This window comes from Chrysemys picta, chromosome 1, assembly GCF_011386835.1.
Source record: "Chrysemys picta bellii isolate R12L10 chromosome 1, ASM1138683v2, whole genome shotgun sequence".
In the NCBI taxonomy this organism is placed as follows: Eukaryota; Metazoa; Chordata; order Testudines; family Emydidae; genus Chrysemys; species Chrysemys picta.
The window spans coordinates 73,778,202-73,792,549 of record NC_088791.1 but is presented as its reverse complement, the minus strand read 5'-3'; the positions used below and the strand labels follow the sequence as shown (position 1 = coordinate 73,792,549).

General features: G+C 40.6%; 1 protein-coding gene across 8 annotated transcripts in view; it reads right to left on the bottom strand.

Annotated features, from left to right (window-relative positions):
- The window catches only part of PTPRQ (protein tyrosine phosphatase receptor type Q), a 196,382-nt gene that overhangs the window by 127,652 nt on the left and 54,382 nt on the right, over positions 1–14,348 (bottom strand). For all 8 annotated transcript variants that reach the window (XM_042850788.2, XM_065559792.1, XM_065559816.1 and 5 more), the window contains exons 21-24: positions 13,037–13,106; positions 9,358–9,557; positions 7,358–7,607; positions 2,934–3,062 (exon numbers count right to left, since the gene is read on the bottom strand). In XM_042850788.2, the coding sequence (XP_042706722.2) occupies positions 2,934–3,062; positions 7,358–7,607; positions 9,358–9,557; positions 13,037–13,106 (649 nt within the window). The remainder of the gene's footprint in view (positions 1–2,933; positions 3,063–7,357; positions 7,608–9,357; positions 9,558–13,036; positions 13,107–14,348) is intronic.

Sequence of the window (14,348 nt, the reverse complement as noted above, 5' to 3'; positions counted from 1 at the left end):
CATGAAAACCGTCATGTCTGACATTAAGATGTTGACTAGTACTATACATCTTTTTAGACAGAGGGCTAAATCTTCACTTTACGATCTTCCCAGTGTAAGGCACATGTTAGTGTGCTGCCCCTAGAGCTGCTCAGGAGGGAGACTGTAGCTAGGGTGAGCAGATGTCCAAATTTTATAGGCCCAAATTTTGGGGCTTTTTCTTATATAGGTGTTTATTACCTCCTTGCCCCCTGTTTCAATTTTTCACATTTGCTATCTGGTCACCCTAATTGTAGCTCTGTCACAATATGCCTCCTGGTCTCTCTCCTGCTCCCAGAGCCGGCTCCAGGCACCAGCAGAGGAAGCACATGCCTGGGGCGGCACATGCTAAGGGGCGGCATTCTGTCCATTGTTGGGGTGGCACAGTACAGGTGGCTTTTTTTTTTGCTCTTCAGCAGTTCGGGCAGTTGTTTTCGTTGCTTGGGGCGGCAAAAATGGTAGAGCCAGCCCTGCGTGCTCCCGGGAGGAAATACCCTGTACAAAGTCAATACCTGGTGCTCTGGCACAGATAAGATGGCCAGTACATTAGAGGCACATGGCAAAACTCCATCTAGTCCCCTTCCTTTCCTAGCTCTCCCACCCTTCAGTGTCAGGCAAGACCTAATGCTAGCATAGCCTGTGCAAGGGAGAGGGGGACCTAGATCCCATAATTCCCCATGTGCAGCCAAGAAGGCCAGACCAATATTTGGGCCTATGTGATAAATACCTTCCCAGCCTACACCTACAGAAATTTGAAGCCTAACTGTGAATTTCAGGCACAGAGACTGTTATATATAGCTTTGTTTATTTCAGTTCAATGGGGATAAAGTACAAGCTGAGTAATTGCATCAGTTTTGACATTCAGCATGGGTATATGCAGACTGGCCTCTATGGGTCTCACTAGAAGGCCCTTATTTGCCAAATCCTATTTTTAAAATTTCAGATAATTTCTTAGGTACGCCAATATACTTGTTAGTAATTTTTAGTCCTGTACCTTTATCACTGATTGGAACAGAGTGAATTTTGAGTGCACTGTCTGAGGAAAAGGCACACCATGCTGCTTAACAATATAAGAACTCTGCACTAACGCCCCCTCCCTCTCGATCTCCATCTCAATGGTGGGACATCTGATCGAACTAGCAAGGGAAAGACAAACCATAGGGGCCTTGGAAGGGAGGGTCAGGCTCAACTGCTCTGGAACCTTCCCTACCCATGACCAGAATACAAGTGGTGATCATGCTTGGATGGGAAGCAGGAACAAGAGAGGAGATATTTGCCTCCATGTGCTGCCTATTGGCTAGGATGTAGGGAGAGGAGAGAGCAGACTGGCTCTCATGCGCCCCCCTCGCTGTATATCAATCCATCATGGGCAGGCAGCTCTGTGACAAAGTACTGGGAATCAGCACCTGAACCAGTAGCACTCTGGTCATTGTTTAACCAGTTAGGTCCCTGGGGAGGGCCCGATTAAGGAGAGAAGTTCCTGATTACCAGATCAGATTGGGGCTGGGTAACTAATGAGCTAATTAACACATTAACAAGGAGACTGGATAAAAGAGCACAGAAAGAAAGAAAGGGGATGGAGGCAGGCTAGTAGGCTCTGACAAATGGGTGTTCTCTGGGAAGAGAAACCTCTTCTCCCACCCCGCTTTGGAGAAGGGGTAGTAAAGCTAGATAATGTAAATGGTATGAGTGCACTAGTACCTAAAAGGTGGTGAGTGAAATACTATAAATAAACTGCATGGTGGTATCTACAAAAAGTAAGGCCTCTGAGCAGTCTGTGTAAAGCAAAGATGATGGGAGCAGTGGCACTCAGTCACAAACAGCTACTCTTCTGTGGTTGCTGCCTCACCCTCTCTGCCCTATAACTGAGGTCTAGTTTGAAGCATGTTCTGAAGATGCTGTGTGGGTTTGATCAAGTGGCAGTTCTGGAGATTAGGAATATTTTTTTCCCTGGGGCTAGAATTGATAAGGTGTCTGGTGAGTTTTTTTCTCCATTGCCAGTATCCTGGACGCACAGTTTTAGGTTAATACAGAGTAAAGACAGGATTTAAACATGCAAATTTAATAAGTGGAGTTTGTAGCTTTGTTCCAGCTTGAGACAGGTAGCCAATGGTAGTAAGAGGCTCCAGGGTGCCAGGTCCTAGAAGTACACGTGAGTAAGAGACCTGGGAGGTGGCTTCTGGACCCTATTATCCTTGAGGAAGAAAGGCAGCCTTATTTCTTTGCAGACTTTATGTGCACCCTCATTCCCCCTCATGAGTTGGAGGACAAGAGTGATCAGAGGAGGGCTAAATACTAGAGATTAGTCTGAAGGAAACAAACCCTAAAAATTGGTTATGGAGCATGGAGGTCATTTACCACTACCCTGAACCCAAATAAATGACTGGTATTTTTCAGTGAGGGTGGGGGCCCCAATCACTTCATCTCACAACCCATTCAAGTTAATAATTTTAGCCTTATCCCTTAAAATCCATTCCTTTATCTGTGTTTTGTTCTCCTGCAAGTTCTGATTTAATTGACAGTGTAATATACTGCCTCTCTAAATGAGTGAAATAGGACTTTGGTACCCTGGAAGAGGAGGACTGTACAATGACCTGGCTGGAGGCTGAGTCATGAAGAGGGAGCACTGTGAGTCCTGGCAACCAAGGAGGGGCCACTGTGTGAGGAAAGGGGTGTCAGACTGGATAAGAGCTGATTCGCCAAACACAGCCATGAGGAGGCATCTTAGCAATGAGTGAACCCCATGACAAACATCCTTTTCACTGAGAAGTTATCAGAGAATTATTACCAAGCCTAATTTCATAAAAGAAAAGATTTGTTTTCAACTATCCATTTTTAGAATGCTAGTGATGTAGTTATTGAAAGAAAATTATCCTAACAATGATAGAGAAAATCTACGTTTGATTCAGACTTACCAGACGGTCCATATAACTCAACTCTGTAACTAAACTTTCCTGTTATTATGTTTGGTGGGTCCCAAGACACTGAGAAGGACTTTCCGGTAATGTTGCCTTTGGCAAAATTCTGGGGTGGATCTTCTGGAACTAAAACAACATTGGAAAAAATGTATACACATATAATTCATATTGGGGTTTCCCAGAAGCATCATTTAATTCATATTATTCATATTAAATATAAAATAAGATCAGAAAAAGACATTAAAAACATCATGTAAATTGGAAAAGTAGGATTTATATTAATATGGAATTTTCTTTCTGATTTAAATTTACTTCCTTTTAATTAAAGGGGGGGTAGTTGGTAACTTATCTTGCAAGAGAGCTACGAATGTGCAATTGAACCTGAAAAGGGAGAAGTATCAGAGACTCCATCAAGTCTAATAAGAATTTCACAATTGCTATTGATTTTACAGTGAAAGGAACTCAGATTCTATGGTGATGGATAGTTTGATCAACAGGTATGCAGTCTCTCTCTTTTCATACTCTAGGTCTCCTAAAACTAATTTGATGACCTTCAATACTGCCCAAAGTGCCAATCCTGCAAAGACCAGCACATGAACAATGTTATTCATGTACTGCCATAACAATATCCCAGCCATTTTGCTGTTTGTGCACAGCTCAGCAAACACCTCCGTTTTTCGGAACAAACCTGAGGTAAAAATGGTATTATTCAAAGCAATGTCAATCACAGAAACAAAAAGACAACTCTCTCCTATCGAGCTAGTTGTCAAAATAAGAACAGCTGCCAATGAAAGAAAAGAGAGCTCCTATCAATCCTGAGGAATTTCTTAGGTGCTACTCAGTGAAGATAACCAAGAATGATAAAGTAATCTTGCCAAGTCTAATGGTATCAGCTACACTCACACATTATTCTTAAATGTCAGGGTTACAAGGAATCAAGAGAAGCTGCAATTCTTTTCCAGGGCCAAATCCTGTCACATAACTCATAGAAGTAATATTTATTATTTGATTCCACTTGATCCCATCCCCAATGACAAAATATGCAAGTGCTGGATTTTGCACAAAACATCTGGTAATAATATTTAATTATAATACAGTCATGTCCAAAAATTTTAAACACATAAATGAGCAGCAAAGGGGAAAAAAAAAGTAAATGGATTCTCAAATAGCATGGTAAGCAAGAAGAGCCCTGTCACTGCAAAGGATGGGGAAGGGGTTCAGCAGAGCTGGGATGATTCAACTAGGAGGGGACTTGAATGGTTTCAGCAGCTGGGAATGGGTCCAAGGCAGGGTACTTGTCATTAAGAGTCATGTGGTCACCTTTGCCACTGTGGCCATAGGAGATCTTGTGGCAGCAAATTAATGTAGTTTCACAGAGCATGTCGGGAGGGAGCAGGATTTAGAAGAGGCATGCAGGGATGACAAAAAGAGGGGAACGCAGAGCCAGAGGATTCACAGCGCTCCAGCCTGCTGCATGGCACAGGAAGCTACTTAGGCTGCAAATTCCTCACCCTCAAACCACACTTCTCCGCAGAGCCTACCCCAGCTACTCAGCATTTGATCCTAAAAGAAAGCAGGAGAATTTGGCAGTTGACATGTAGGGTAGGTCTACACTTACCTCCGAGTCCGGCAGTAAGCAATCGATCTTCTGGGATCGATTTATCACGGCTTGTCTAGACACGATAAATCGATCCCGGATCGATCCCGGAAGTGCTCGCCGTCGACGCCGGTACTCCAGCTCGGCGACAGGAGTACGCGGCATCGATGGGGGAGCCTGCCTGCCGCATCTGGACCCGCGGTAAGTTCGAACTAAGGTACTTCGAATTCAGCTACGTTATTAAAGTAGCTGAATTTGCGTACCTTAGTTCGAAGTGGGGCGTTAGTGTGGACCAGGCCATAGTTTGGGTGGCATCATGCGCGAAGGTGGGAGGGTCAAGGTGCTGGAGTAGGAGGTGGGGATTTCAGTAGCTTGAGGGAGGTGGCATTAGATTGCTTGATGCTGGGGAATGTGAAAAAGTTCTGGCAACTTGGAGGGTAACCATGAGTCAGTTGTGGGGTGGGGGAGGGTTTCAATGTCTGGATGAGAGGGCCAGACTATTTGCAATCAATGCAAAGCAGCACTCCTAAACCAAAATCCCTTGCATTAAAAAAAATAAACTGTATATCCAGGCACTTGCATGTATAAACATTGTTTTCTAATACCCAGACTGAAGCTATAATATTGGATTTGCACTATAATCTGCATAGTTCAATACAAGCTTTAGCTTTCTCGTATTTAGAAAAAATTGAAATGTTTGTAAAAATTTCTATTAAAGCTAAATCAAACATCAGAGAAGAAAAATCATGAGGAAAAAAGTAGTTCATTTATCTATAATGTCCCCAGGGGAAACCCACAATCAGCATTCACTTCAGCCTAGAAACAAAATCCTGGCGTGCCTTACACATGCATGTAAGGCCCCACAGCAGCATTTTAGGATGTATAGGAGAGTAAAACCAACAGAGACCCTATGTCCTAAGAATCCTCAACTTGTGTGCCACACTGGGCCTCTGAAGCTAAATGAGGATTAAGTAATTTGGGCTGGCCCTAGATGTGGTCAGTGGACCTGTGCACATCAGAGATCCACTAGGCCAAACTCTGCATAGGGGAGCAGAATGCCATCTGCTAGTTCCTCCTCCAGACCTTACAGTAAAAGCTTCAACCAAGTTGCACAGACATCCTGGATCAGCTGGGACTGAGGATTCTGTCCTTCCACCCCTGGTATTCTATTGCAGAGCAAAGCCCTTTTACTTGAGCTTTGCTCCATTCCCAAGGATTTTCTTACGGCCAATACACCTGTCCTAGCACATTAACAGTTTGAAAACCTCAGAGAAAAAGTTGGATGAAAGCCCTGAATTAGACTGGGAACTACACAGAACTTTATTTATCCCAGTCAGAACTATATATTTAGGGTTCTTTATCTGTAACAAAACATTCAAATATAGAATATCAGGGTTGGAAGGGACCTCAGGAGGTCATCTAGTCCAACCCCCTGCTCAAAGCAAGACCAATCCCCAGACAGATTTTTGCCCCAGCTCCCTAAATGACCCCCCAAGGATTGAACTCACAACCCTGGGTTTAGCAGGCCAATGCTCAAACCACTGAGCTATAAAACCAAATGGGGTTTAGCACTCTTAGCCAAAAGCCCCCCGTCTTAAGAACACCTGTCCCCATCCTCTCTCAATCCTATACAATATTCGGAAAGAGTCAGACCTCTTTTCATTTGCAAATTACTACGAATTCTGACATAGGAAAGAAGAGCCCAGAATTGCCAAACGGTGCTAGATAAAAGATTGCTGCACTGTCCAACTGATGAACAGTCTTCGGCAACGGGCCAGTTAGCAGGTGTCTAGGCAATCTTGGTTTCCAACCCTGGCCCCCTGGTGACAGATCACTTGCAATGTATTGAGAGTCCTGGGATTCAATGGCTGGCTCTAGGACTGCCTTTCAAGCTATGGATCCTGACAGGGGAACATTGGGAAAGGTGTTTCTCTCTCTTCCACACTGTTTCTCAATAGCTGCAGGGAAATATGATTGACTGGCTGCGGGAAGTTGTGGACACTCCCGAACTACAGGAGTGCAGAAGTAGTGGCAGAAGTAAGTGAGAATTAAGAATTAGATTTTGAGCTTTGGGCCTGACCTGGGACATGCTGAACACCTGCTCAGAGGTGCTGAGTCTCCTCGTTGGAATCCCAGCACTCAGTGTGATGCAGATGAAAAATAGGACAAATTACCACCCAGCTCTCAGTAGTAGTGGGGAGAGACCTTTGCCAGGGATGCTAAGCAGGGTTTGGCCCAGGTACTGATGGCTCTTTACCACTTCTTAAGATGAGCTTATTTACACGTTGTATTTCATCCTGGCAACAAGCATTATAGCACATAGACCCATGTACACTACTACACTGTCCACCCTTTGAAATACTAAGTCTGCCATCTTTACCCACCTTTTCCTATTCCAAGTTCTCCTATAGCTTCATGCCATGAATTCCACTTCTGTCGTGCTTTGTGCTATCCTCAGGTTTTCACAGAATTAAGAACCTACAGTATTTCCCTTCTCTTTTAGATAATCATACTTTGCTTTACTCTATTTCCCAAAGAAACTCAACTCCCATCTCCACTCTTTTCTACATTATATTGTATACAGTATGTACACATTCAATTGATCTCATCTGGTGCAACTGATTAAGCATACCAGGAATTATAAAACACAGAATGTATGTATTGAAACACAGTCTGAGATCTAGCTGAAGACAGAATCACAGTCTAAAGCATCCTGCAGTATAACCTGGAATCCCTTTGGTTTATATTTTAAAATAAATCTCAGAGTTTAACATGTTGATTTTTCTCTGTAGTTAAAAGTTTTTTCTCGGAAAGCAAAACATACCTGCTTCTGGTGTCCTGACAATTGTGCTGTCAATATAACCTGCTTCAGTGGTAACGGCAGAGACTTCAAAAAGATAAGTGGTGTATGGTCTAAGATGAGTCACAACAAAACTAATAGGTTCATTCCAGACAGAGCTCATTTGACTAGGTGCTACTGTACTTGGTGTAAACATAGCCCGTGAAGGAAATGTAGATTTGCCAAAAGTAGTTGAAGGGGTGGTAGTACTCCACAAAAATGATTCACTGTTTTCCTAGAAAGATAAAATATGAACCATGAAAAGCTAAACCTATTACTTAGCCATTTTGCATCAATCACTGCTGAACTATAAGTCTTTGCAATATCATACCTCTTTATATAGCTATAAAATGTGGATTTTTAAAAATATTAACTAGTAGGATAAAAGTTACCTACAAACCCTAAGGCCAAAAATCAATGAAAGCCTTCGGCATGCATTCAAGAGAAGAATTGAACGCAAAAAGGCTGGTAACTAGAGAAAGCTCAAATAAATTTGATTCTCACAACACCAAAAAAGTAATCTGAAAAAGCTGATAAAAATAAACTAAATTTAAAAACTGTCATGCCGGATCAACAATGGTCAATGTGTAGACACAAAAATTATAAACACCGCATCTTTAAAACAAAATAGTTGAAAATTAGTTTTTCTTTCACTTCTCACTATGTAAATGCAGGTTGTTATCGTCTTCCTCCTGATGGCATCATTAACAGTGCAGGGGATGCAGCTCATTCCACTCCTTCAGGCCTGATTCTACATCACAAATTAACAAATACTAACAGTATCAAATATGGCTGAATAGAACCAAAACTCTGGTGTTGATGAAACATTGCCAGATTTGGTTTCCAGTATTCAAACATTCTGTTCCAGAGTCTCCCAGTAATTGGCACAAATTAGCAATGTTCTACTATACTCTAAATCCAAATAGAGCTGACCTGGCTAGAAAAGGTTGAACCTGATCAGCAGCTATATAAGAGAATGCCAAGAAAAACCTAGATGCTGCAATAAATGGTGCTAGTAATTTAGTAGGTGGCACTCTTCCTTCTGAATTGGTACCAAACTAATTCATTTTGATGTTAGGAGGCTCTGTAATGCTGGAAATCCTCATTCAGATAAAATATGAACCGAAGGTCCTGACAATTTGGAGTCATTATAAATGGCACTTCTCACAAGATCAAGGTATTATTCCAGCATCCTAGGCAAATTCCAATTCAGGCCATGTGGAGTCCTTGAAGTCAAAGGGACTCTACTCAGACTAGAGCTTTATTGGAAAATGGAATTTGTGACCCACCAAAAATTCTAAAATTTAGACATGTTTTCATTCCAAATCAAAACAAAAAGTTTGAAACTTAAAATTTTTGTGTAACTGAAAATCCAAAAGATTTCAATTTGGAAATTTAGAAACATTTCAATAATGTCAAAAAATGCATTTTGACTTTATCATTTCGTTCCAACTTATATATGTATGTTTCAGTAATGATTAATCATTTTATATATATATGTTGAAATGAAATGAATATTGAAATTGTTTAGATTCTCATTTTGTTTAGATAATGTTTAAAAGTTTAATTTTGACTTTATTATTAATAATATTATTAATTTATTATTATTAATAATAAAGTCAAAATTAAACTTTTAAACATCTAAACAAAATGAGAATCCAAACAATTTCAATATTTTTATATCAAAGATTTCATCAGAATCAACAAGTTTCTGTGAACCATTTTAATTTTGACTAAACTGCATTTTTCACTGGAAAACTGTTCTGTCAGAAAAAATTTGACCAGCTCTAGCTCAGACATAAAGATCTGTCTGTACCCAGTACATCAGTTTGTAGAACCGAGACCTACAACCAAATTATAAAATTAGAAATGGACCTGAAACATATCCCGCAGGCTCCCAGATTTTGGGGGTGTTCAAAATACAAATGTGGCACCACATTTCATCCCTTGAGTCCATCTCTAATTAAATTGTTTTTAACACTTACATTACATTCTGGTAGCCTCCCGGATAGAATGTCCTCCACTTTAACAGAAACATCTTTCACTACAATTCCACTTCTTGCATGTTTCACACTAATCTTGAAACTGGTTATCTTTCCATTTGGTTGCTGAGGCAGAAACCAGATCAGATTTACAGCTGAATAATTTAACGCCTCAACTGTGAGATTCACCACTTTACCTGGAGCTAAGAAACAAAACAAAATCAGTAATGCATACAATTCTTTGTAGCAGTATGTGTATTTCAGAATTAACATTTCAAATCTGAAATGACTTTCAAAATTCAAATAATCCTTCTTTCTTCCTCTTTCTTCCTGATTCCTGCATTATGGCTGCTTTCTCTATTTCTTGTTTCCAAGCATTAAAATCATTCATCACCATGGTATCTCCGAGGCAATTTTCAAATTTTAAAAGTTGTATTGCTCTCTCCAAGTATGGTGGTTGGTTATTTTTCTTTTTAAAATATAAATTTGTACTAGTGCTCTCATAAAAACACTTTTGTCATTGGCTATTAAGGAAGGATCGTCCCTGTTAGCAAAATATTGAATATATTTCCTCTGTCCCTCTAGGGGTACATCTACATAAAAGAGTTGGGCTTGTGGGGCTTGCGCTATGGTGCTAAAAAGAGCTGTGTGCATGTTGCAGCTTGGTCTGGAGCTCAGACTCTGAAACGCCCCCCCCCCCCTTCCTTCCCTAGGTTTCCGAGCCTGAGCTCCAGCCCAAACCACTATGTTGACACAGTTATTTTTAGTACCGTACCACAAGCCTGAGTTTGCTAATCCAGGCTCTGGGATTCGCTGCCACTCACTCTGTAGACATAACCTAAAAGATTCTTCCAGTCCAATGAATCTCAAAGGACTGAAAAGAGATACTATCATACTGTCTCTATTTCTAGCTTTCAAATGATAAAGCTTTACACCAGGCAACAGAGTCAGTCTCCCTTTCTCAATCTCTCCTACTGGAGCTGTTCCACTTTGTATAAATAATTCAACATTCTTTGGGCCACACTGAGACTGACTCTGTTGTCCAGTGGTTAGGTCACTCACCTGAAATCTGGGAAACCTGGGCTCCCTCCCTCCCAATGAATAATTATTTATACAAAGTGGAACAGCTCCAACAGGAGAGCTTGACAATAGAATAACCTATTGGTTCTGGCCCTTCCCCAGGGTGTGGGAGAACTGAGGTCAACTCTCTTTTCTGGATCAGGCAGAGCATAGACTTGAATTGGTTCTCCCAGCGCTCTTGTATCTTAGGTGAGTGCCCTAAGCACAAAACATTCCCAACAAAAGTTATATTGAAACTGCCACTTTCACAGTGGTTTGAGCATTAGCCTGCTAAATCCAGTGTTGTAAGTTCAATCCTTGAGGGGTCCACTTAGGGATCTGTGGCAAAAACAGTACTTGGTCCTGCTAGTGAAGGTAGGGGGCTGGACTCAATGACCTGTCAAGGTCCCTTCCAGTTATAGGAGATCTTTATTTATTCATTCGGGTTTGACTTTGATGAATCAGCATTTTCTAATTGAAAAACTGTTTTGCTGAAAAAAACAAATCCAGCAATTGCTATTGCAACTGAGATCTGGCAAGCTGATGTGTCTCTTTTGGGGGGGTGGGTAAGTGTGCATATAACCAGTCAAACGGCAAATCAGTGCTCTGAGGCAGAAAGTAGTCTTTAAAAGTGTGATTTTGTCCCTCCTGATGAATTAGCCTTATAAAATTACTTTTAATTTAAATTTTAAAATAGATTAATCCAAACTAGTAAATTGAACCATTCTACTTCAGAGAATAATAATGAAAAATACTGATTGGGAAACCTCAACATTTTGGTAAATTAAAAACTGTTCCCTTAATATTTGAATTTATACTATATTTACTGTATTTGTTTGATTAATCATTTCCCAATACATGATGGTGTGTGACCAAGAAATTATGTTCTTTGTATCAGTAACAGTTTGATGTGTTCGTTGGGTCAGCAAATCAGTTCGCACTATAAGGAAATGGAATATAGGACCTCAAAAGGTTCAAGTTCTTGAGTAAGTCAAGTAAACATTTAGAAGTACAGAGGACTATCTGAAATGCCATACTTAAGGTTCAGACCCAGATTGCATAAACTAAAAATATTGCTATATTGTGTTGAAAAATGAGTTGATTTAAATAAATATATTCATGTTCAACATTATAGAAAATCTCCCATAACTAATAAGAGACAGGTCCTCCAAGCCTCCTGCTTAAGTGCTTTGTTAAATAGGGGCTTTATTTCTGGATTTTCTTTGTACCTCTCCTTACTACTCCTTTCCAGACAATGGCTCCTGTTGTGATTATTATTCATGAATCAAAAACTTGCAACAGCAAGTCTTTAACTATTCAAACAATTTATATCCAAAATAAACTTTCATATTTTAGGTATAAAAATATAACAAGTTTATTATCCACTTGGTGGTGGCAATGATGATGTTGGTTTTTTAACTCTCATAGCTGTGATACTTAAAAAGAGAACCAAAATTACAAATGCAGTTGCTTGATAAAAAGTTTTCTTTTCTTCATCATTTCAGCTAGAACTCTACTGAGGATTTCTATTTTAAATGAATCACATGTAAGTAGAGTTTTGCAAACAATTTCTGAGAAGCAGTAACGCCTTTATAGGGCAAAATGGTGTATCTTTGCCCTTTGTTAAACTTAAATACACTATGCTCATTACAATATTATGTTTGCATACAATTATTTGCAAAAGGAAAAGTAGCAGTTTCGTACAGCTCCATTTAGAAAGTTCTCATTTATGGGGGTTTTCCTAAATGATAAATTATCTCAGAAGATTTAAAAGTTCCGTCCTTAAGAATCTGAAACCACAAAGTGCTGAGCACCTTGCACTGACTTCAGTGGGTGCTGGGGTGATCAGCACTCAGTCTGCAGAAAACTCCTGCTGAAATTAATGGGAATTCCATGCACAGGGTGTGAAATTCACCCTTTGCAAAGGACTAGCAAAAGCCGTATCACCACTTAAATTGCACCTAAGCTCTCAAAATGAGCCTTGTGCTAGCTCTCGGCACAGAGATGAATTTCTACCAGAGTGTTTGTAGGATAAGGACCCCATAATATAAATTAATAACAATCATAGACTTAGAATGTTATGAAAAATCAGTAAAACGTCAGATGTTCTCAATCAGATTCTAATTTCAGGATGCATTATAATTGAGCTTTTGGTGTCAGCATTAAGAGGCAAACACAGTAAGAAATACTGTGTATTATATTTGTTAGAAGCTGGGCTTGCTGCAAGGGGGCTATGCAAGATCCTGACTCTGCTGTAGCTCTTGTGCCCCCATACTGCAGTGGGCAATAGTTGGTGGGTTTATTTAGTATCTGATCAGCTATCCCTGCCTTGATTTCCTCCACCCCATCTGCATAGAGACACGTGTGGAGCCCCTGCAGAGCTGGGATTCACAGCACATAATGAACAGGGACCGCCTGCACCAGGGCACCCTAAATCCTGCCTCCGCCATGCATGGCAAAATGGCACCATTTCCACTGCACGTGAGGTCCTTTGTAGCCACAATGAAAGGATCAGGATTTGCTCCTAAATGTATCAGAATTTTTTATTCTATTACTTTAAAAGAAAAATTCAGCGACGATTTATAAGAATAAATTGGATTGATGGAAGCTTTACTGAAATTACCACTTTCTGCAGTTTGAAAGAGAAAAGGATCACTAAATACTCCAATGCCAGCACTGTTCTCAGCAGCAACCTACAATAAACCGAAACAGTCACATTAGAGAATTCACATAATATATAGTGCCAGTAGTCATGCATATATATAGTATAAGCTGTACATGTTGAATTACAATTATACAAATGAATTTTCCTTTTTTCAGCTGCAATTGTTTAATTTACACTAAACTTTTAATGGATAAATATTAAATACAATAATTCTCAACCAATGACATTCACTCAAAAAAGGCTCTTTACACATTCATGTACATTTTCTCTTTAGAAGCATATGGATCTCCCAGCAATTCTCATGCAACAGCATGGACTCACCATCTGAATGGCTGACAAGACTGCAACTTTATTATAACAAATATGAAAAATCTCTAACCCAGCTGACAAAATTCCTGAAGAAGGCTCAGTTTGCCCATAACACCTACTTCTGTTGGGGAATGCCACCTGGTCTCCACACAACAAATCCCAAGCCAAAAGTTCAGAATTAACAGGGGTTAAGTGCCCTCAACTCATACTGAAGTAAACAGGAATTTAGGGCAATCAACACCACTTAGCACTTACCAAGCTCAGGCCCCATGAACTCTGATTCTACACAGGTTACCAATACCCCAGTAATAGCACCTATCCTCACTTGGCAAGAATTCTACTCCTCTCTTTAACTATGCAGAGAGAAGACAATCATGCCTTCTTCCCCCATTCCTTTTCCTCCTCCTTAGTTTGGAAGGAAAGGGAGAAAAGGACACCCTCCCTCCAATTCCTCAACTTCAGAAGCATCAGGATAGCAGGCCCCCCTCCTCGGTTGGTGAGAGCATGGCAGAGTGATTGTCTGGGATGTCTGAAAGGCAAAAGCATGGGGAGAAGTGAGAGTGATGCAGAGTATGTATGCCTGATTGTGAGGGATGACAGTATAGCAGGGTACCTCTCCCTGGAGGTGTGGTGAGCTGAGATCATGGCACAGTTTGGGGAATAAGCATCATAACTGACAGAGTGTCTTTTATGTACGGGGCTTAAGTGGTGCATTGACTTTGTGTTGGTCCTCTGCACAAGGGTCAGTTTCACCTTCAGAGAACAAAGAACAAGAGAGTTTGATAAAAATAAAGACTTATTGTCTGGATTTAAGAGAAGTAATGAATAGGGCAACTTAACATCTCCTAAAATCTTCACAGCAGTGGTGAGCGTGGCAAACTGTGTGAAAGGAGAAATGGAGGTAGAGAGCACTTTAGTGAGGGCCACGGCAAACTGTGTGAAAGGAGAAATGGAGGTAGAG